Source organism: Aplosporella prunicola (assembly GCF_010093885.1).
Source record: "Aplosporella prunicola CBS 121167 unplaced genomic scaffold K452scaffold_54, whole genome shotgun sequence".
Classification (NCBI taxonomy): Eukaryota; Fungi; Ascomycota; class Dothideomycetes; order Botryosphaeriales; family Aplosporellaceae; genus Aplosporella; species Aplosporella prunicola.
In genome coordinates, this window is record NW_022983582.1 from 13,107 (window position 1) to 34,715 (window position 21,609).

Below are 21,609 nucleotides of genomic sequence, written 5' to 3' on the forward strand. Positions count from 1 at the left end.
TGAATCGCTGGTCGTGGTGTGTAGTGGAGCGGAGTGGACAGGAAAGATCGGGAAGGTGGCTGGCAACTCACGTCGTCGTCGCGTGTCTTTGGTGCGCAGCCCTGCGTATTCGTACTGGCCTTAACAGTTTGTCTCCACGTTTTGCGCTTGATATGTAGCGACAAAGGCTTCGCATTGTTACGCCGGTAGCCGCAGCAATGAAACCGCATGCGCCCTCAACGGCTCACCACGACCCCAAAAACAACAATGTAGGCATTCGTTGTCGAACGGCGTCAGTTTTCACTTCAGATGAGCATTGTTTTCAGGAAATCAATCATCATTTTAAAGTACAATCGGATAATGCAGCCCCTACTGCAGACTATGTACACGGTCCGGCCTCGTTAAAAACCCAGTGGGAAAAAAGAGCACCGGACTTGAAAGCAAGAAGCACCGCCAAAAAAGCAGGAAGCAACGCCGAAAGGGCCAGCACCATTCGGATCCTCCTACTGGTGGCTTCTTAAGGAGGCACTACCAGTCTGGCACAATGTCCAGTAATGGCGGCAAAAGCCAACCACGGGATGAGGACTTCAAGGCTCCGAAGAGCAACCTCTGTTCGGCCACCATCTTCCCGCTCTACGCTCAGGGGTCGCAAGGTTAAGCCTCTCCACTAGAACGCGGGCGTGATGACCGCGACGGGATCCAACAAACTGAATCTCGCCGCAAGGCTACTTACGCTAGAGGCTGAAATCTCCGCGACTTGGGGGAAGATGACGCCTGCAAAATGCGTAGGGGCTGCGCGCACGAATGGTGCTGAACAGAACGCCTGCGAGCAAGGTGAAGGGTGAGAATGCGCGGGCAAGAGGCATAGTGGGAAAAAGGCCAGATTGGAGGGGGGAGGGCGCACTTATATAGACGAGGGCCTGGTGGATGACGTCAGGGAGCAAGCAGAGGTGACTGCACTGACTGAGTTCACAGGGACTGCAAGCTGGCAGATGTGACTGAAGTAATTGACGTGCGTGTCTACTCTGTCGCAGCCAGCTGAAGCTCTAGCCCATGTCAGCGTGAGCATATACAGCAGCCTGTCTTCGGCCATGATACAGCAGCTGTCATGACTGCAGGCGACGCTTCTGCTTATATAGAGGCCGTGGGCATCCACATGGGGAGTATGGCGAGTAATCACTCAGATCCATCCTGACACATCTCCAGACAAGAGCGGCAGTATGCTGAACTCGTTGTCAAACGACATGAGTAGATGGGAAAGGGTTGTCTGAAAGTTACGTTGTCCGCACTCTGTCCACGCTAACCCGATTGGGCAATGAAGTGAAGGCTGCGCACATGTCGCCTGCGCGTTTACTTCTTCTCTTTTCTTCTCCATTCTCACACCAACAACCATGCCAGACGCCAACATGAACGACCAAGCATCGGACAGCAACGCGTCCAGCAACATCATCATCCGGGTTGTGCGAACCCGTGGCACGCCACAAGATGATCCCCCGCCACCCTACACGCCAAGGGAGGTTCTGCCGTTCCCACAAGCTGACGTAGACAGGTTCAGGGACAGGTATCAGGATCTGCTCAGGCAAAGGAACGAGCAGATTAGGACCCTCCGGAGGCAGAATGATGCGCTCAGGACCGAGGTTCGTGCCAGGGATGAGGAGCTGCGAGCACTGAGGGTCGGTCGCAGTTTTGAGCGCGATCGCCGCCATGGTGCCCAGCAGCAACATCCACCACCTGGTCACGACCCCGGTGCGGTACACCACCACCAGCCTGTCTACCACGGAATCCTGCAGCAGCAGCCTCTCCCGCCGTATGGCTTTTACCCCCCTCCGCTTGCTCATGCTCCCTACGGGCAGGAGTACGCTGCCTATGGGCAGCTACCTGACCGCGACAACCGTCGTCACTCTCGGTCCCGGTCCCGGTCTCGGTCTCGGTCTCGCCCTCGCTCGACGTCCAGACGTCGAAACGACCGCCACCGTGACGACCGCCACCGAGACGACCGCCATCGGGATGACCGCCACCGCGATCGGAGCAGATCGCGTGACCGGTACCGTAGTCGGAGAAGTCGTCACGAGAGTCGCCGCTGAACCTAGCAGTCTTTGCTGGTTTAGCATTGTTGATTGGCTCCACAAGCTCCGCGAGTGAGCGGGTCAAGTCAAAAGGCAACTCGTCCAAGTCGAATTTCTGTTCCCTTTGCTTTCTCCATATTTCAGTCACCGCTAAGTCTACAACTACTGACCGCCGCTGAGCCTTGCCATTGCTGCGAGAGGGCTGGTCATCTAGTAGGGCGTCTACTGATCCTGCCGGAGCCTTGCCATTGCAGCGAGGAGGCAGATCACATAGTAGGTAAGACGCATTGACCCATCGCCAGGCTTAGCCACTGCAGCCGAGCCTTGCTATTTAGCAGGCGCCTACTGCTCCTGCCGGAGCCTTGCTATTGCAGCGAGGAGGCAGATCACAACATAGGTAAGATACAATGGCTCGTTTGCTTGCGGAGGGATGGAGGAAGCAATGGCGACGGTAGTGCTTTAAAGTCTGACACTCTTTTTTCCCACTGGGTTTTAACGAGGCCAGATCCTGTATATAGTCTATTGAGGAACGGGTGATAATATTCAAGATCCTTGCCTACGTTTATATGCCACCAAGTCAGTGAAACCCCAACACACGAGCACAAACCCACCTGGGCAAACATTGCTTTGACAGTATTTCAAGTGGATGAATTGCCTATTGTCATGTTACAATTCCACACTACACTATCGAAATCACGCGTCTACTCACATTTTCTCATCCCCAGCGCCATCTCCTACTGCTTCTTCAGGTACAACGCCAACCACCCCAACATCCTATAGCCTACGACAATAGCAATTAGGATGTCGACCCACTCGCCCTTCTTATGCACCGAGTAGCCATACTCCCTCAACACGGCCGTGCCGGCGATGCGACACTGTCCCTCCAGCTCCGAAGCATACATGCAACGACAACCACTACCACAGCCAAATGTCCTGTCCTTGAACTCATTGACCATCATACCCTGGAACACGTACGCCTGGTAGTCGATGTAGTGGGCCCAATAGCGCCAGAAGACATTGAGGTTCGCGGGAGCGACCATGAAGCCGCCGACACTCATCCACAGGCCGTTGGCGAAGGCCGTGGCGGCAAGCGCGATGACGAAGATGGGCGCGACGGACGAGATGAGCACGACGAGTGATTCGGCGGCGAGGAGGTCGAGGAATAGCCACATGACCCAGTTCCAGAAGCCGGTGGCGGTCGGCTGGAAGTTGCTGAGCCAGTATGAGACTACGGAGAAAAGGATGGCGATGATGACTAAGAAGTTAGCTTGAGGGATGGAAGAGGAAATATAAAATGGAACATACAGAGGTACGGGATGCCGGTGACAAAGTTGGCGATCATGAAGGAGGTTGGGCCGTACAAGCCGTTGGCGCGGTCTTTGACGTAGAGGGCGCGATCTTCGAGGAAGGAGGGAATGTATGCGACGGCCATGAAGGACATGAAAGCTCCGCCGAAGAACTGTAGGTGTTAGACCAGAACAGAAGGCCAGGCAGCAAACTTACGATAGCGTTGATGAACGACTGAATGTTCTTCTGCTCCGTGCTCAGTCTCAGCCAGACCGTGCCCATCAAAATCGCAAGACCCATGTACATGGCAATACGGATGCCGTACGCGATTACGTCACGGTAGCTCTTGATGAATGCTCTGTGGATCAGGGTGAGCGGAACCATTAAGCGGTTCGCACTGCCTTGGAAATTTGAGCTGCGGAGCTGTGTGCCCTTCGACTCGTGCACAATCTCCTGGCTGATGACCACCGCATTCTCCGATGTCTTCCACCTTGACTGGATCCCGTATAGCCGGTCATCGGCGGCGCTCTGGTCTTGAGTGAAGTCGGTGTTGACGAGGTCAATGAGGAATTCGGCAGGGTTCATGTAGAGAGGCATCTGGTGCCCCATTTCGGCAAAGTAGTTCTGGACGGCCGACACCGGGCCATTGTAGATGGTCTTGCCTTGGGACAAGAGTAGCAATTTGTCGAAGAGCTCGAAGGTTGCCGTAGAGGGCTGGTGGATCGAGGCAATGACGAGAAGCTAATAAATACGAACAAGTTAGTTTATGCTCACTGCAGTTCGCTCCCTTTCTACATTGCCTGTTTTTTGCTTTCCCCTCTCCATGAGCGTAAGGGTGTGCGAACGGCTCCGCGAAACATAACCAGATATGCCGATAAACTCCTTCGCAGGAGTGGGAAGTTGCTACCCAGGTTGGCCATTCAAACGAGTCTTGACTGAACGAATACGTACGTTGTTCCTCCTGGCAATGTCCTTCACAAAGTTGACGACTTCGTAACTCGCCGCACTGTCCAGCCCACTCGTAGGCTCGTCGAGGAAGAGGATTTTCGGGCTTGTGATGAGTTGGCTGGCCACGCTCAGTCGTCTCTTCTGGCCGCCACTGATGCCTTTGCGGATCGGAGTGCCGATGAGAGTTTTGGCCTGGCGGCGAAGGCCGAAAGAACCCATCAAGGAGTTGATCCGTTCGATACGCTCTGTTTTGGAAACGGTACTAAGTTGTATGTCAACACCAATCCAGGTTGAAAGTTTCAGGCAAGCTACCTTGGCAACGACAGCTTAGCAGAGAAGTTCAGTGTCTCCTCAACGGTCAAGGCGCCAAGCAGCGCGTCCTCCTGCTCGACGTACGAAGAAATTTTGCGAAAATGACGCAACGAAGTCGGGTGTCCATTGAGAAGCAAAGACCCTTTGACCGTCGCATTCCGCGCTTCTCTGCGAGCAAGCACTTCGAGGAGCGTTGTTTTTCCGGAGCCACTGAAAAAGTTAGCATTAGTTGTTTGTTTCGACGGACATCCACCTTGGCCCCATTAAAGCAATGAGCTCGCCCGCTTTGATGTAGCCCGTCACGTCTGACAAGATGTGTTTGGGCTGCTTTGTTTGTCTGTCTTTGACGGCAACGGTGACACCTTCCCAGGCATAACTGCGTACAGTGTTGTTCATGAGGTGGGTAAAGTCCCCCAGACCCTTCTCGGCATCTTCCATTGAGCTGTATCCCGTCAGGGTGGTGACAGTGTGGATGTTGACAGGAAATGGAGTGCGTTGCGATGAAGCCTGCGGAAGCGACCTCAGATCTCAGGAAGGATGGCAGCCTTGAAAAATCCCGTGTTCATGGTGACCGGCGAACATTTTGGCCCGATATGGCGTCCTCGTCGCCATTCCTGGATAGGCGAATGTCAGCGCTGTCGCCAATGTCAAGACGCTGGTCCGGTGACTGGATGCAGAGCTGACATGCGCTAGTCCTTTTCGACCGCAACACCAAGGCGGGGCACGGTACTTGGTCGCATAACCGAAGGATCCAACTGTGCGACTGTATGCGGTTGTGTCGTACGCGAAGGCGCTTCAACTGTCAGTGTGCCGCTCAGCCACACTGCCCGGCGGGAGGAAGCGTAGGAGCAGCCATAAGCCGGATTGCTGCTGACAGCAGAAACAGGTACGTGCGTCAATAGCCAGCCAAGATAGCGAATGCAAACTGGTCGCCAACCTCCAATCCAACGGCGAGGGGATCCAGTGCGCTTCACCAAGTCCAGACAACGTCACCGAATTCCTATCTTGAAGAAACACCCTCTCTGCACCATCCCTGTCCCACTTCAACGTCGTCGATTATCCGAGACACCTAGTCAATGCTTTATGTGCCAGTGCTGACCGGCGTTCCAGCTTCCTTGGGCTGAGTGGTCTCAGCCAGTCATCAAGCTTTTCCCCAACATAGAATGCACTCCGCAAACCTTCTCCCCAGTCCATGTCTATCGCGCGCCACCATGGCCAACAGTCAAGCCATTCGACTGGGCGCATTTTCGCCGGGTGCTCCTAATGAAGTACTGCAACGCGAGAAGCTGCTACGACTGCTGTAGACCGATACCAGAACCCGGATCACATCGTCGCCAGCATCTCATCCTATGTAAGTTCTGAATCTTCTAATTGGCACGCACTTACCTGAGCATGCAAGGGCGATCTCACGCGGGAGTCCCATGCGACCTCCAGAATATTGGTCCGATTCATTCCCCGTCTCTACAACGGCCTACACCCAACCAAGACTACTTCACAAGGAACGCGCCGTCAAGACAAACCGTTTGTTCGAGCCAGTTCCTGAATCCCGCCTCTTTTTCGCTCATTCGTCAAACCCTCTCAGCCACCTCGCTTAGACCTGTTTGTACGACGACGGCATGGTCAATTGTTTGCCTTGCGGCCAGAAATACCCTTGTCCGAGGTCGATAGGAGACAATGAGAGTCAGATTTCTTTCAAGCCACCGGGGCTCAAGCTCAAGCTGAACGTTCAAAGCCCCGTCTTTCTTAGTTGCACCAACATTCCCAGATTATCGGCGAATGCCCGTATCGCATAATGAATTCAACGCGTTGTATCTATTTCAAATCCAGTGTTATCGACAGACCAAGTTCTGAGGCAAGAGCCAGCTCTCAAGGATTCACAGAATCGGCGGACAAAGAGATGGCGCTGCCTTTCTACAACCCTGCCATAGAGAAAATTCGGGAAGAGGAATACCCAGCATTGAAGGGTCTGTCAACCCCAAATCAAAGAACAACCACTCAAACAACCACTGAAAACAACAGGCAAGACGTACCTTGACCATGGAGGAGCAACTGTAAGTCCACTCATCTCCACCTTACCACCACCTCGACCTTACCACCCATCTCAATCGTCTCAGTCAACCACAACCATCACCAACTATCTGACCAACAGCTCTACGCCAAATCTCTCATTGAAACCTTCTCCGAAGACCTGATCACCAACGTCTTCGGCAACCCGCATTCCGCATCTGAGCCGTCTGCCCTCGCCGGAGCTCGCGTCGACAGCGTCCGAGAGCAGACCCTCCGCTTCTTCGGCGCAGATCCCGAAGACTTCGACATTGTCTTCGTCGCCAATGCCACTGCCGCCATGAAGCTCGTTGCCGACGCCTTCAGAGACCACGTGTCGGCGTCCTATGACGTCGCAGGACGAAGACAAGCCTCCAGTGCCGAGTTCTGGTACGGCTATCACCGCGACGGACACAACTCACTAGTCGGCATGCGCGAGGCGGCCACAGGCGGTCACCACTGCTTCGAGAGCGATCGCGAAGTGGAAGCGTGGATTGGCGGTCGGCATCCCCGCCTTTCGTATTCTGGCCGCATGGCTGGTGGCTGCATGTCTGGCATGTTCGGCCGGCGGACCGACCAAGTCCGTCTCTTTGCTTACCCCGGCCAGTCCAACATGACAGGTCGTCGTCTACCCTTGTCCTGGCCTGCCGAGATCCGTGCGTCACCTCAGACGGACTCTGCAAACACGTTCATCTTGCTCGACGCCGCAGCCTTAGCCACAACGGCGCCGCTGAATAATGTCTTCCGCAATCCAGCCACGGCGCCAGACTTCACGTGCGTCTCCTTCTATAAGATATTCGGCTTTCCGGATTTGGGAGGGCTGATTATTCGCAAGAACCCCGCAACGATGCGCATTCTTGCAAGCCGACGGTACTTCGGTGGTGGGTCTGTTGACATGGTGACGGTGCTGGGTGACGACGCCTTCCACGCCAAGAAGACGATCAACCTGCACTCGAGCCTTGAGGACGGTACGCTGCCGTTCCACTCGATCATTGCGCTCGGAACCGCCATCGACACGCACGAGAAGCTGTTCGGCAGCATGGCGCAAATTAGCTCTCATACCGCAGCGCTGGTCCGTGAGTTGTACACCGGGCTCACCAGTCTGCGTCATAGCAACGGGTTGCCAGTCGCGCGGATCTACAACGAGCAGTCGGCCATGTATGGTGACGCACGCACGCAGGGTGCCGCCATCGCACTCAACATCCAACGTCCAGACGGCAGCATCATCGCGCCATCTGCGGTCGAGACCGCCGCCAACGCCGCGCATATCTACCTGCGCAGCGGCAGTCTGTGCAATCCGGGGGGCGCGGCGGCGTATCTCGAATGGAGCGGGGCGGGGTTGCGCCAGCTGTATGCCGAAGGGCTACGCTGCGGCGCACCCTCCGAGATCCATGCAGGAAAGCCCGTCGGCTTGGTGCGCGCGAGCTTGGGCACCATGAGCATCTTGGCCGATGTAGAGGCGTTCGTAACGTTTCTACGCGAGCAGTACGTCGATTGCATGGCTGACTGCGGTGCCGTCCCTGAAGCTATGTCGTACGATTCATCGACGAAGCTGGATTTTGGCGACTCAGAGAAACATGCTCCACAAGCTGTGGACGTGGAAAACCAGGCTGGCTGGAGCTTGTTCAGATGCTGTTTATGACGTGAGTGATGGGGTACTGTTGGCATTGTAAGCTTTTTAGGACCACGGTAGGATAGGCAATACATCTAGCAATACAAAAGGTAACATGCTTAATCTAGTGCGATCTATTTCAGTTGCCAATGGAAAGAATGCTGATATCGAACTTGAAATGTAAAGAATGCGGGATTGAACGTAAATGCAATGATCAAACCGGATGAACGCACCATGTTGCAAGCGCAATTGTACCGAAGTCAGCATTTGACAGGGTATGAGCGATGATCGGGTATGTGTCTGAATGTCGTCAAGATCATTATGCAACCTGCCGTGAAAGTGCTCCCTAACACCAAGCGGAATTTACATGACCACGCAGCAGGAATTCTGCTTCTTTGCCTGTGAAAATGTCAGTACATCCCACGACAACACTCATACAAATACAAGACTTACCTGCGTGTAGAACATCTTGCTTTGAGCGCTCAGGCCGTCGCTCTTGGCTACCAAGCTGTCGATCTTCTCTCCACGCTCCAACACACTCTCAATAGTCTTGTGTAGCACGATCTTCGTCTCGTCCAGCTCCTTTTGAATCTTCATGATGCTATCCGCCTGCTGCGGGTCCTGGTACTTGACGATATATTCCTTCAGCTCGGGCATGGGACATTCCTGATCGGAAACAGTGAAAACATTGCGGGGGTATTTGTTAAGGAACTCGTCGACGACCTTGGATAGCAGCTGGTGAGCTACCAATGCGGGGTATTCGTGGTCCGTGATGATGATGCCGGCGATTCCCTCGGTGCGGCCGTAGGCGTGAAATGTGTAGGCTACAGCTGTCAGAATACTCCTCGACCTTCATACGCGGTTTCTTACACTGCTCTTCCACGTCCTGACGCTCTCCTGGTCTCGTCCTCTCGGCAACCGTTTTGCTGAACAGGGTCATGAACTCGCCGACGCTAGACGAGGTTAGCGCAACGTCGCAAGCTCCAGCCTTGGTATCGCCTACCTGGTGCGGGTGAAGCGGGAGTAGGTGCTCAGCTCGCGCTCCGAGCAAAGCTCGACAGCTGGCTTCTGCTCATTCTTGAGAATCTGGACACGCGACGTCAGCGGAGAGCTTGCGGAGACTATGTGAGGGGCGTACATACGCCGATGTAGAGAATCTTCATTGTGCTCGCTGGTCGAGTAGGTGCTAGGTGGATGGCAAGGTTCTAGAGGCGGAGGGAGTCGAGAGCTACACGTAGCTGGAGGGGTATTCTGAAACTTGGTTGTTAGAGAGCGTTGGATGCTTGGCGCCCTGACGCAGCGGGATGATAGTCGGGCGGGCGGTGAAGCGATAGGAGCAGCGGGTCCGAGCAACACCGTCCACCGCGACAACACTTTCGTAGCTTTCTGTTCAACGTCGCCACGTCATGTCTCATTTTCTTGTAATTCTCACGGCAGTTTAAATTAGTAGTGAGAGCATGCCTGTGCACTTGAAAGACCAGACGGCGACCCTCTTCTGTCTCCTGAACGTACGCATAATAGCCTGAAGACGACAAGTAAACAGGGATAGTGGACGAATTACTCACCCATTTAATTATTCTATCTGCCATGCCCATCGAGTACTCCTTAGGTAGTTATAACATACTATAGCACTGTAATTGGTGGTCGCCAAGTACCTACGAAAATAAACACGAGAGGGAATAATCATAATCGTATATATAAAAATACAATTACGAAAATACACGAAGGGCCAGGGTGTTCTATAAAGATATAAATGTAAGAAGATGCGAGGGTACGCAGTTCTTCAAAAGAATAAAAAGATACGCACGTATGAAAGCGCGAGGGTATTTCCCAAGACTATAATTATTAGACATGATATAAAGTGACGAGGAAATTTTAAGAGATATAATAGTATAACACATGGAAGCTCAAAGGTAGCATTTAGGGACTATAAAAATGAAAACGGAAAAAAGACCGAGGGCTCGATCTAGCGCATTCTTCCCAGGAAACTCGCGGAAGATCCGCTTATCAACATTCCACCCGACATTCAAGATGCAGCACATCCAGATCAAGCGGAAAACATGTAGACGAGCTGTTGGTCGGGCTCCGCGTGGGAACTCGCTCATTCCATGAAACCTGCCTGCTCCTATTAGATACTGCAAGTCAGTGACGCTTACCTTTACTACTACTACTGTAACTGTGTAACCGACGCTCCCGTCCTGGTATACCGATGAGCATCATATTCTGAAGCCAATAATGAGTCGGAGAGCAAAGATTCTGGCTTCTTGTTCTTGATTGCTGCAATACTGCCTTCTGTTGCTTTACGTCGGGGCTCCACCACCCCTTGATTCTCTCGTTGCCGGTTAACCATGTATCTTGTAAGTTCGTCTCGCACAATATGCAAAAGCTGCTTCCGATCTCGAAACGAATCCTTCGCGCATTCTTTTTATACCCTGCATCTGCTCGCAAGTCAAGTACCGTGGGCAGACAAAACCACGTCATTTCCCTGGGGAGCGTCATCCACTGACGGGTCTCGTGGTACATCAAATCGCCGTGTCGAATGATATCAGGCTTTCAAGAGCCGGGAGCCGGGAGTCGCGGCGGCAGCTCAAGCTAAGAGTGTCAGTTTCATATTGCGCGAGAGAGCAGCTGGCAAAAAATGGGGCAGTGTACTCACATCCGCCGCATTGCTGCGGCCTGACGTAGCTCGACGGGCTGTCAAAGAATCGGAGATAGTCAACTTATTTCGATGCCTTTCACTGAGTCACTGCGCCACGTTGCGCTGTCGAAAGAGTCTGAGACGCATACCGCACAAAGAAATTTTAAGGAATTGACAGAGAAAAGAAAAATCGACGCGTGTGGAGGCGGAGAGAGGACCACGCGCAAACGTGAAGTAGGAAAGGAAGGCACGCGTCCTTTGCTTGATCCTTCCTCATCCATTTTCCCAACCACGCACACTTCAGCACGCCACAACCTCAGCAAAAATTGGCGCCACACCACTGCATCATCGCCAGTACACTCGGCCATTTTTCCCTCGCAGCGAACCCACTCTCCAACGCACCAAAGAGCCCTTCAGAGACACTGCGCTGTGCCTTGCCGCCACCATACTCATCTTCTTTCAATCTCTCCCCGAACGCTCTTCGCGTCCGTAGCCTTTGTTCAACCTCGCGCGCTGCCCTCTCCAAGTCGGACTCCGCCAAATCCCTTCCTCGTCGGCACAAGACTCCAGTCCTACCGCCGCTGCTCAAAAACACCGCGGCTCAAAACCTAAACCCGATACTACTTCTCGCGCCCCTTAGCATAATGCTCAAGATTGAATCATCTAGTTTGAAAATCGAGAAACCCATAAAGTCAAGACGGATAAGAATCTTTGAGCTGGATACCGAATTCCGAACCTTACGAAAGCGTTTGTCGGTATGTCAGGCTAAGGCTTGCGTAAACTTCTGTACACCTCTGGCCCTTGTGAAGAGGGAAATATTTAGACAGTCAAAGCTGAAATGAGACGCAAAGTGAGATATCTTTCCAAAGCCCTGAAGCTGCAAGCCGTTACTGGCGTTGTAAACATTTTCGGCCGCATAAGAGCAGACAAAGACAGAAAAGACAAGAAATCAAGCAAGTAGACAGCAAGAAAGAACCAACCTACGAGATAGACACTGACACCACGACACGCCCCGTCCAAGCCAGACGCGACACCACGCTAACAAACCCCACAAAACACCCTCCACCCCCCAACCAACGCATTCACCCCACCACCATACGGATTATTCCCGTCGTATTCCCGCCCCTCGCCAACCGCAGCACGCAAAAGCCCAAGCCCCCCTGATCGAGCCACTGCCAGCAATCGAAAGAGGGAAAACGGCGTCCGGAAGCGTGCTTAGCCCACAAATCCACACACACGCATACACAGCTAGAAAGCCGACCTCTCCACGCCAGCGTTGCCAGTCAACCACGGTGTGTGTCCTGTCTTCATCGGATGCCGTACAGTACGTAGGCACTGACTCGAGCACAGCCGGCGTCGCCGTGGCAACGAGGGCCCTGGAGCGGCCGAGGACCTCGGCGCCGCGGCATGTGGAGGTCAGCTTACGAGCAGCGGCCGATGTTTCGAGCGCTCGAAGCAGAGAGATTGGAGTGCCGGCAGGCGTGGAAGGGGCTGGAACTGGATCTGGATGGATGGGTGGGTGTGGGCAGACAGACTCCTTTTCATTCGATGTCTGGTGTTGAGCGAGCGGTCTGGATGTTTCCATAAGGTGCGTGCCTAGGGCAGGTCGGCCGAAGCCTCGGCCCGCGTCCGCGTAGCGTACCTAAGGTACCTAGCTGTGTTTGCTTTTTCTGTGACGTCATGTTTGGGCGATGGCTAGCGGGTTCGATTGATCTCGATGTCCCGTGTAGGTAAGCGTCGATATATGCGTTTTTCAATGTACGTACTCTACGTACTGTTCGAAGGATTTTGCGTCTCAAAGCACGTTTCCCCGCATCCGCGCCGTTCCGTCCCATCCCATCCAATCAATTTCTGCTTTGTCGTCTCGTCTCCTGCAGCACCACCACCGCACTCAACACCAACCTACCCAACGCGCCACTATCCCAGCGCACCACAACCACAACCAGCACACGCGATCCTCGCCCTAGCAACCGAGCAACAGCTACCGTACCCGGCGCCTCCCTCCGTCCTTTCGTCCATCCGGCAAGCACATGAAACCGGCGACCCTGCAATCTCACTACTCGCTTCTCCCAAACGAACGCCCTCACTCACTCAGTCCCCTCTAATATCCTGCGATGTCACCGTCACTGTTACCCTCGTACTAGCTCCCTACGTCACGTCGCATCCGGCGGCCGGGCAGCAGCCTAGCGCGCCGAGCTCGTCGGTCCTGGCGGCCCTGCTGTCTCAGCCCTCAGCCCTATCGCCTGTGTCTGTGTCCTGTCCTGTCCCTGTCCGTGTAACGTACTGTACTGTACTGCACCTATTGTGCTCCTAGCCAACCACTTACCTACCTACTTACCTACCTACTCAGACCCTCGCAGCAGCAGCACCACCAGCCCACACACATCACGCACGCACCGCATCCGCCCAACCCAGCCAAGTACCAAACACAACGCAACGCAACGCAACGCACCCAATCCAATCCAGCAAGCCACAGCGAGGACCCCACCCACTACCGCAGCAGCAGCAGCTAGCTAGAGAGATTCCTATCTAGCAGCACACCACACACCCACGCACCCAACCCAACCCAGCCCACGCTCTCCCGAGCTATCTCCGACCAGCACCCCGGGGCGCGCAAGGCCGTCGCCTACGTAGTGCGTAGGTAGTGTAGAGGAGGGACGTGCTAGCGATGTACGTGGTAGGCAAACGCGGGGCGTGCTTGTGCTCAGGAGACGAGCTGGGAGCTGTCTCGCGAGGAAGATGGAAGAGACTAGGGAAGACGGACTGACTGAAGGTCTGGCCTACCTGGCCTTGTCCTGTCCTGCCTCGCGCTCACGTCCTGCCTCCCGTCGCGTCTCTCACGTCTCTCTCTGTGTCTGTGTCTGTGTGTGTATGTGTATGTGCGTGCATGCTCGTGTCGCTGCCACAGCACACAATAGCGGCTCGAAACGACGTCGATCCGGAAGGCGATCGCTAGGGCTGTGGGTGGGAGGGAGTAGGCAGGGACAAGGACAAGGTAAGGACAAGGTAAGGGCAAGGTCAAGGTGGTGGGTAGGTGGGGGTAGGCAAGGGCGCGGAAAGTTCGGGGCGCGGCCTGGCGGGCGGGCGGGCGTGCGGTGCGGTGCGGTGCGGTGCGTGGTGGAAGGAAGGTTGATAAGGGGAGAAGACTGAGCGCGGGGGCGGGCGGACGAGCGGACAGCAGGGACGTAGTAGAAGCGGCTGTGTTAGAGAGAGTCGAGAGTGGCTTTGGGCGGCCGTGGGCGCGACGGTGCCGATGTGTGTGTGCTGGCGCGGCGGTGGCGGGCACGACACGCCGAGTCCTACGTGTTGATTAGGTGGCACCCATGGCCTTGCCGAATTCCTCACGCGGGCTGTGCCGTGGGAGAGCAAGAGAAGGAGCCCACGCAGATGGAAAAGAGTGGATGCGTGGGCGGGGCGGCAGGCCTGGCACTGGCAGTGGTCGAGCTTTGGCTCCTGGCGTCTGTTCTCCTTCGTTCTCTCTTCCTTCGCGAAGCGCCTAGTCCAAGTACCTACCTCCTAGCCAGCCAGCGAGCGAGCGGAAGGAAGGAAGGATGATCCTCTGGCCCAAGTCAAACTCCACGGACACCTCCTCGCCCGAGCCTCTCACCCCGTCGGGGCGTGTCGGGAAGTGCAGTTCGATATGGTCGTCCAGCAAGGAAGATCGGGAGCCAAGCGAGCGCTGACCGGTGGAGAAGAAGCGGCGTCTGGAGGTACCTAGGCCAAAGGGACGGGCAGTGTGCTGGGCAGCGGCGGCGTGCGTCGAAGATCCTGATTTGGCATGCTTGCTTCGACATCCATCGTCCATCAGTGCGGCTCCTACGCGGATGCCGTACGCATGCAACCCGCCAGCCGCCGTCCCCGGCCTCGATTCGACCGCGCGCCACCATCTGCCGCCGTTGTCCCGCCTGGCCCTAGGTGCGGCTGTAGGCGTGACCAGCTTGGCTCGAGGATCCAGATCCGATCTGACACTCTGGACGTCAGACGCCTGCTGCCCCCGTCAAGGCCTCGGACTTGTCTCGGGTGAAACGAGTGCGGGCGAGAGCGAACCGCCGTAATGACGATGGGATGGCTGCTTGCCTTTTCACCGGAGGCCGTCGCCGTGACTTGGCCGTTGACCGTTGTACCGTTGACCGTTTGTTTGACCGTCTGTTGATCGTCTGTTGACCCTGTTGACCCTGTCGACCCTCTGGCCGTCGAGTCACGACACGTCTGATGACGGCCCTACGGAGTTGCCTGATGGAGAACAAGACGATAGAATGAAGGGATTTCAAGTCTAGATGTTCATTTGTGCTACCTGCCCTTCCTGTTACCGTGCCTATTCTTCATGTCCTCCGCGCGACTTACTGATCAACAGCACCGCCACAGCACAAGTACTCGTAATTCGAACGTCGCATGCATTCCGCTGCAAAATGGCCCAAACTCGCCGGGCCAAAATCGCCAGGCCAATCAAAATCCCACCGCCGTCCCTCTATACTTTTGACTCCCTCCGCCCAGACATCCGAAAAGACAGACTCCGGCTTAAGGCCGGATGCAATATCTACAAAAAGTTATACTCAAGGAGAATGCCGCACCTTCCTTTCCAAGACCAATCCGCCAACTCACTTACTCGGTGCACTTTGAAAACAAAACAAAACCAAATCTATGTGTGGGTGGTGCATATGCGAGATTGTCGGGGGAAAGGACAGGCGGGCAAGGTATCATCGCATCTACAGCGTCATAGTGTCATGGCGTCGTGAAGGATAAATGCACAGAAGGATAAAGAAACAGTCAGCTAATGCTGGGGCAGACCCTGCCGCTGCGACCGGCCCTGCATGCCTGCTCTCTAACAGGAAATCATGCGCGCATGCCTGCGTTCTACAGGGGAACATGCTGCGGCGGATCGCGGCCGGCGGGGCCTGGCAGCTTGTCGATTTGGTTTGCTTTCAGCCGGTGCTATAACCAGGTCGAATACTCGTGTGTAGTATGTGTGTTGTCCATAGCCACCGGCATCGCAAGACCATCGATGTTCATGCCATTGTTCATGCCATTGTCGAGAAAGTTGAACCAGCTCCCTTGACTCGCGTCTGCGGTGCCGACACTTGCACCGACGCTGCCGCCACCCCCGATGATGGCGGGCGGAAACGAAATCTCGTACTCGCCCGTCGTTGGCACGACGGTGCGCGATGACTCTGAGGATCCGGACGTCGACGTGGGCGCGGCCGTCCGGTAGATGCGCTGGCTGTCCATTGGGGCGGAGCTGACGAACATGCTTTCCGGGCTCTGGCTGTGGCTGAAACTCATCGGAAAGCCACCCTGCGAACCGCGCATGTAGTCGACGTCCAGGGAGCGGCGGTTTTCGTTTGGCGGTACCGAGGTGGGGAGCTGCTGGTTCTGCGACTGCAGCGACTGCAGAGACTGCGTGCTCAAGCGATACGACGAAGGTTCCCGAAATTGGTATCCGTCGAGCATCTGGTCACCGAAAGGCTGCTGCATTTTGTTCAAGTCCATGTCGCCAAAGGCCGGGGGTTCGCCGACTTCCGACTGTGTGCCTGAAGATGTTGTCATGCCTGGCATGCTTTGGCGGTTAGAATCGCCGCTGTGAGAGATGGGCTGCGGGAAAGATTCCGACAGCTTGTTGGGGTCCAAGGGGAGATCACCGGCAGACCAGGGGTTGATGTTGATGTCTGTGTGGCTAGTGGGAAGGCCGAATTCGACGTCCGGAGTGATATCTCCCGTGGGCGACGTCGAAATGCTGTCCAATCCGTACTGCGGCACCATGGGAGCGGGGTACATGTTGTCCATCCACGGATACGTGTGCACCGGCACGCTCTCGGACATGGGCAAACCGTGAGGCATGCTGGTCCCTCCGACCACCTTGTCGACGGGCTGCGAGCTGAACATGTATTTCGACGGGTCGAACATGTTCGTGTCGTGCTCCATGCTGCCGGCGAGAGGGGTCAGGGGAACGCTTTCGGCCGTAGACTGGGGGGTGAAGTAGCCAAAGGGAGAGTTGCTGGACATGTTCAGGTTCAAGCTGTCGACGGAGCGGCGGGCCGGGTCCATGGTCTTGCTGTAGATCTCGCCGAGATTGTCGTGCGACTGGTGGTGAGGGACCTGCGACATGGTGTGATGACGGGGAATCTTGTACGGGACGCCCGACGTGTGCGCCGTGTTGTTCAGGCGGCCGTGGCAAGGCTTGTGGTGGCCATTGGCAAAGACGGTCAGATGGGCCTCGGATCGAGAGGAGACGAGCGGCGGCTTGGACTTGCTGAGGTGAGCGGGAAGCCGGTGGATGCCCGTATCGATGCGCAGGTCCAGTGGATCCTTCTTCAGCCCGCATATGCACTGACCGCCTTGACCCAGAAAGCAGCGGCATCCGTCATCCTGGCCGGGGTGCAGGTTCAGGGTGGTGTCGTGGTCGCCCTCGCTGGCGGCCTTTTCGGCGGCGGCCTTTGTCTTGTCTTTCTTAGTGCCGCAGTCGCAGCGAGCATGGTGAGACTTTGTCTTGCGAGCCTTTTGGCAGTGCTCGCATTGCTTGACAGGCCGGCCCTTTGGATTTATGTGTTTCAGAGGACGATCTGCGTGCCTGTCAGAGAGGGGTTCTGTGGGAAGTAGACTGCTTGCCTGGCGGCAGTAGTGAGGAGGCAGATGGAGTTATCGTCGCGGTGGCAGCATCCGGCTAAACGTGACCGACGAACGGAGAGGTTTACCTGAGTGCGTGCAGCCGCTGACGCGATGGCCCTTGATGCACGAATCACAAGCGTATTTCTCGCCATTGACGATAGGCATGCTTGATGACGGGTGCACAGGCCGAGTGCGGACTGCTGCTGCTGGCGGCGGGCGCGGGGTGGTGGAGACTCTAGGCGGACGGCGGCGGGTCGGTCGAGCGACTGGGGGGAGGCAGGGAGGGAGGGGTATCTATGGAGGTTGCGGCGGGATGGGGTGGTGGTGGGATGGTTGAAACGCAGCAAGGCGGGTGGGAGCGGAGGGTTTAGGGCGATTTGTCGAGGAGGGGAGAAGAGAGAGAGCGAGAGAGAGAGGGGGCCGAGCCGTGCACCAGATGGCGCTGGCCGTAACGCGTTCGACTCGGAGATGAGTAGGGCCTACCAGCACGGGTCGAGGTTGGGAGGCGGTTCCTCTCTGGAGTGGATGGAGTGGTGGTTCAGCGAGGGGAGAAGGCAAGTTTGAGGGCGAGCGGAGTCGGTTGATTTTTGGGGCTAGTGTAGCGCCCAGGGCTTCCTGGGCGGGGCCACAGGACGCTTCGATCGCTCAGATGAGAGCTTGCTTTGGCACCGCTCTCACACTGCCACCGCGCTTGCCGGTCGAGAGCGTCGTGTCTCGCCGCCCGTGCGCGCCCGTCCAACGTCGATCACACGAAACCTCGACGAAGCCACGCTATCCTCTCCCGTCCGTTGCCAAGTCTTTGCGGATCAACGCCGCCTACCAACTAAAACTCTACCTAGTGTGTTTGCTACTTGACGAAAAATATATCCTGCCTTATTTTTAGATGCCCGACGACGACGACGACGGGAAGCAAGCAAGCACCAACATGATGCCGCCGGCCCGCCGCAGCCAAGCAAACTGTAGGTGGTGACGGCGTTGCGCGTGCTGGTGCTGGGCTGGGCTGGTGCTGGCTCTCGCGCCCGCCGCTCTCGCAATACTATTATCCGCGTCCGCTCCGTCTCCCCATCCGACCAGGAAGAACTTGGCTTCCGACGCCCGGCGCGTCATCAACACTCTTGACGCGTGCCCATGATATGTGCAATTGACGTGCCATTGCTGCCACCATGGCTATCCCTCTCGTCGCCGCTCATGCCCGCGAGCCCTCGAGACCTGCCTGTTCGGCTAGCGTCATTACATAAGCCGTGTGCGCTTCTTTGCGCTCGCAAACCATCACAACGCGCCTCGACGCCGCCCTCTCCTCCACCCTCGACGCGCAAATCGTCCCGAGCCGCTGTCGGACAAGCATGTCGGAGCCACAGTCGTACCCGTCGCCCAACGCCGCTCAGATGGCCGCTGGCGCCGCCGGCCTCTATGCGCATCCAAACGGCAACATGTCACCATCGGCCCAGGACAGCGCCGTGGATCCCCATCTGTCGTTGCAGGGCGGCCAGCACCTCGAGGAACAACTGACCGCGCAGCTCGCGCGTGCCGCCGAAGCCCCCATGACGGCGCCTCAAAACCCGGCGCATGGCATGCCAATCTCTCACCACATCCCGCAGGTCCACACGCCCATGCAGCAGCCGTCGACGCCTCAGCAAATGGCCCAAAACGCCATGAACCTGGCGCCGGATCCACACTATGGACAGCAGGATAGCAATCAGAGAAAGCGGTCAAAGGTTTCACGCGCCTGCGACGAGTGCCGCAGGAAGAAGGTGGGTAGTCCGAGTGGGAACTACGGCGGATCGCTGATCAACGGACAGATCCGCTGTGATGCGACATCTGAGAATGGGCCTGAAGCTTGTACGAGCTGCAAACGCACCGGAGCGCGTTGTCAGTTTAGCAGGCAGCCGATGAAGAGAGGACCGAGCAAAGGGTATAATCATTGCTCCTTCGTTAAAAGCAGCGCTGACAATCCTAGGTACATTAAAGAACTTGCCGATCGACTTAGCAGACTGGAGTACGAACAGCAGCAGCAGCTCGGACATTCTCCGCAAGGCACTCAGCAACACCAGCAGCACCCCGAGCTTAACCTTTACAATTTGAGCGAGCAGACGATTGGATCGTTGCAAGACTTTTCGCCGTCCGCTTCTGCGCAGTTTGGTAACGGCCGGAAGAGGACACACTCCATGTCTGAAGGCCTGGACGGCTCTCAATACAGAACCTCTCTGTCACAACCGCCAAATGGCGCTCAGCAGCCTTGGGAGCGGCGCGAGAGCTTCACAGGGTTCGAACAAGATCCTACCAATTTTTTCGAGTTCAGCCAGACTGCTGATCATGCCGTTGCTGAGTATGTGAAAATTCCCAAAAGGTAAAAATTGTTCTAATTCCTTTTAGGTTCTATCGCGTGATCCAGGAACCTTATCCGCTTTTACCGTTCGATGCCAGGAATCTCAAGTTGCGCCTAGGCAATTGTGACTTGAAAATTCGCGAGGCCTTCATCGCTGCGCTTGACTGCGCCGTTCGCGCCTGGCCCTCGTCCAGTTTGCCGCTTGAGCCTAGTCACGAGGAAAGATCCAGAAAAGCGTATCAACTTCTGTCAGGTTGCATCGGTGCTCCTCTCACAAAAGGCACTGGTATTTTGCTGGTGCAAGGTTTCTTACTCTTGGCCATCGAAGCCGATCAGCACGGACCTGTGGCGCTGGACGTCCATGCCGGTGCGTTGAAAGACATGTGTCTTGGCCAAGCGGCAGGCTTGTGCAGTGCATTGCAGCTAAATGCCATGCAATACGGACAGAGGCGCGAAAACATCGACTTTGACAGTGACGAGAACCTTGGCCGCAAGGTCTTTTGGGTGTTGTTCATCATCGATCACTGGCACGCCGTCAGCACGTCAAGTGAGCCCAAGGTTTCGGAAGAGCGCAATCATTTGACCATTGACGATGAAGCACTCTTCACTCCAATGGTTTTTGCCGTGGCCCGTAAGTGTTATAACTCATTCATTATTGTTTCAAGCTGACAGCTCAGGCCTCTCCCTGATATTGGCGCAACTGTCTGCATTTGCCAAAATTGCAAGGGATGCCGCGTCTGATCCTTCTCCAAACGATATCATGTCTTTGCATAGTCCAGTCGCCTCGGTCTTGACGTTCTCGAAGAAGGCTGTTCTTGGCGAGCTTGAAAGGTTCAACGAGACGCTCCCGCAGGGACCGCATCCTCTGGCTCTACTCAGCTATTGGCACGTACGTCTGCTTATCGTCCGCTTCTTTCCGCACTCTGCACCGGCGGAGATTATCCAACCTGCTACTGCTATCGTGACGCTACTCAACAACAATGCCGTCATGGTTACATCGCCGTACCATCACTTTGCCGCTCTGGCAGGTTTGATTCTCGGTGAGCTAGCAGAGAAAGACGAGACTCGGGAGGAGGCGCTCCGTTCTCTCGGCGAGCTGGACAGCTTCCTCTCGCGCAGCAAAACCGAGGCCAGTTTCGGCTGGGACGTCACCGTGCGCGAGTACGTGGCGAAGAAGCGCGCGTCGGTCAACGAGTCGACGGGCGGCGCGTCGACCAACATGCTCGAGCACCTTGCCGAGGCGGCCGTCGGCGAGCGCCAAGGCTCCAAGGGCGCTGACAATCGCCCCTCGAGCAGCGGCGGCGCCGACACCGGGGTCAAGGACGACGTAAGCAACGCGGCAGCCGCTGCAGCCGCCGCGGCGACGGCCGCAGCCGCGCTCAACCAAAGCTTGCACTTTGATCCGGACGCGCTTCTGAGGGGGGGTTACTTGAATGTTCTGGCCCAGGTACTTTCATCCGAGGCCCATTGAATCGAGATGCTCTCTCTACACTGATGTTTGCAAGCTATCCATGGCGATGCACAGGGTCCAGTATTCGTGGCACTGGTGCTGCCTCGCTCACGACATGACGTAAGGTCACGGGCGTGAAAGAACTCTCTCACTCTCACTCTCTCTTCTCAGTCTCAACTCGCTTTAGCATTGATCCCCTCTATCAACGAGAAAACCGGCTTCACGAACTTTTTTTTTTTTTTTTTTTATCTTTGTTGCGTTCAGACTCGTGGCTATACGGGGGCTCGAGACGGTGTTTTACGGCGGAGGACGGAAATAATATCCTGGCGTCACGGGTTTTTGCGC

The 21,609-nt window shown here is 55.9% G+C and overlaps 10 protein-coding genes across 10 annotated transcripts; 7 read left to right on the forward strand and 3 right to left on the reverse strand.

The window, feature by feature from the left end:
- Positions 1-1,370: 1,370 nt before the first annotated feature.
- Positions 1,371-2,121, forward strand: K452DRAFT_302897 (uncharacterized protein; the record flags this gene model as incomplete). Its single annotated transcript, XM_033542652.1, has 2 exons — positions 1,371-1,786; positions 1,833-2,121. 2 exons carry the CDS (start codon positions 1,371-1,373, stop codon positions 2,119-2,121), a joined length of 705 nt encoding a protein of 234 aa, XP_033391968.1.
- Positions 2,122-2,764: 643 nt separating this feature from the next.
- On the reverse strand, positions 2,765-5,030 carry K452DRAFT_322531 (uncharacterized protein; the record flags this gene model as incomplete). Its single annotated transcript, XM_033544518.1, has 6 exons — positions 2,765-3,300; positions 3,351-3,504; positions 3,549-4,073; positions 4,284-4,542; positions 4,593-4,802; positions 4,846-5,030. 6 exons carry the CDS (start codon positions 5,028-5,030, stop codon positions 2,780-2,782), a joined length of 1,854 nt encoding a protein of 617 aa, XP_033391969.1. The 3' UTR covers positions 2,765-2,779.
- Positions 5,031-6,325: 1,295 nt separating this feature from the next.
- K452DRAFT_138884 (uncharacterized protein) lies at positions 6,326-6,815 on the forward strand. Its single transcript, XM_033535376.1, has 3 exons — positions 6,326-6,556; positions 6,612-6,643; positions 6,707-6,815. Exons 1-3 carry the CDS (start codon positions 6,385-6,387, stop codon positions 6,782-6,784), a joined length of 282 nt encoding a protein of 93 aa, XP_033391970.1. The 5' UTR covers positions 6,326-6,384; the 3' UTR covers positions 6,785-6,815.
- Positions 6,816-7,123: 308 nt separating this feature from the next.
- On the forward strand, positions 7,124-8,550 carry K452DRAFT_292531 (uncharacterized protein). The gene has a single exon (XM_033541393.1). It carries the CDS (start codon positions 7,168-7,170, stop codon positions 8,275-8,277), a length of 1,110 nt encoding a protein of 369 aa, XP_033391971.1. The 5' UTR covers positions 7,124-7,167; the 3' UTR covers positions 8,278-8,550.
- Positions 8,551-8,610: 60 nt separating this feature from the next.
- On the reverse strand, positions 8,611-9,410 carry K452DRAFT_237799 (uncharacterized protein; the record flags this gene model as incomplete). Its single annotated transcript, XM_033537618.1, has 5 exons — positions 8,611-8,646; positions 8,701-9,071; positions 9,118-9,200; positions 9,251-9,333; positions 9,390-9,410. The coding sequence occupies 5 exons, from the start codon at positions 9,408-9,410 to the stop codon at positions 8,611-8,613; spliced, it is 594 nt and encodes a 197-aa protein (XP_033391972.1).
- Positions 9,411-13,411: 4,001 nt separating this feature from the next.
- On the forward strand, positions 13,412-14,121 carry K452DRAFT_138920 (uncharacterized protein). The gene has a single exon (XM_033535377.1). The coding sequence runs from the start codon at positions 13,625-13,627 to the stop codon at positions 14,033-14,035; it is 411 nt and encodes a 136-aa protein (XP_033391973.1). The 5' UTR covers positions 13,412-13,624; the 3' UTR covers positions 14,036-14,121.
- Positions 13,961-14,512, forward strand: K452DRAFT_292535 (uncharacterized protein). The gene has a single exon (XM_033541394.1). The coding sequence runs from the start codon at positions 14,273-14,275 to the stop codon at positions 14,438-14,440; it is 168 nt and encodes a 55-aa protein (XP_033391974.1). The 5' UTR covers positions 13,961-14,272; the 3' UTR covers positions 14,441-14,512.
- Positions 14,513-15,127: 615 nt separating this feature from the next.
- K452DRAFT_138947 (uncharacterized protein) lies at positions 15,128-15,719 on the forward strand. Its single transcript, XM_033535378.1, has one exon. It carries the CDS (start codon positions 15,163-15,165, stop codon positions 15,619-15,621), a length of 459 nt encoding a protein of 152 aa, XP_033391975.1. The 5' UTR covers positions 15,128-15,162; the 3' UTR covers positions 15,622-15,719.
- Positions 15,720-15,817: 98 nt separating this feature from the next.
- On the reverse strand, positions 15,818-17,653 carry K452DRAFT_237810 (uncharacterized protein; the record flags this gene model as incomplete). The annotated part of the gene is made up of 2 exons (XM_033537621.1): positions 15,818-17,442; positions 17,575-17,653. 2 exons carry the CDS (start codon positions 17,651-17,653, stop codon positions 15,818-15,820), a joined length of 1,704 nt encoding a protein of 567 aa, XP_033391976.1.
- A 1,487-nt stretch (positions 17,654-19,140) lies between these two features.
- On the forward strand, positions 19,141-21,511 carry K452DRAFT_280232 (uncharacterized protein; the record flags this gene model as incomplete). The annotated part of the gene is made up of 5 exons (XM_033539448.1): positions 19,141-19,239; positions 19,288-19,400; positions 19,446-19,814; positions 19,862-20,445; positions 20,492-21,511. The coding sequence occupies 5 exons, from the start codon at positions 19,141-19,143 to the stop codon at positions 21,283-21,285; spliced, it is 1,959 nt and encodes a 652-aa protein (XP_033391977.1). The 3' UTR covers positions 21,286-21,511.
- Between the last annotated feature and the right edge of the window lie 98 nt (positions 21,512-21,609).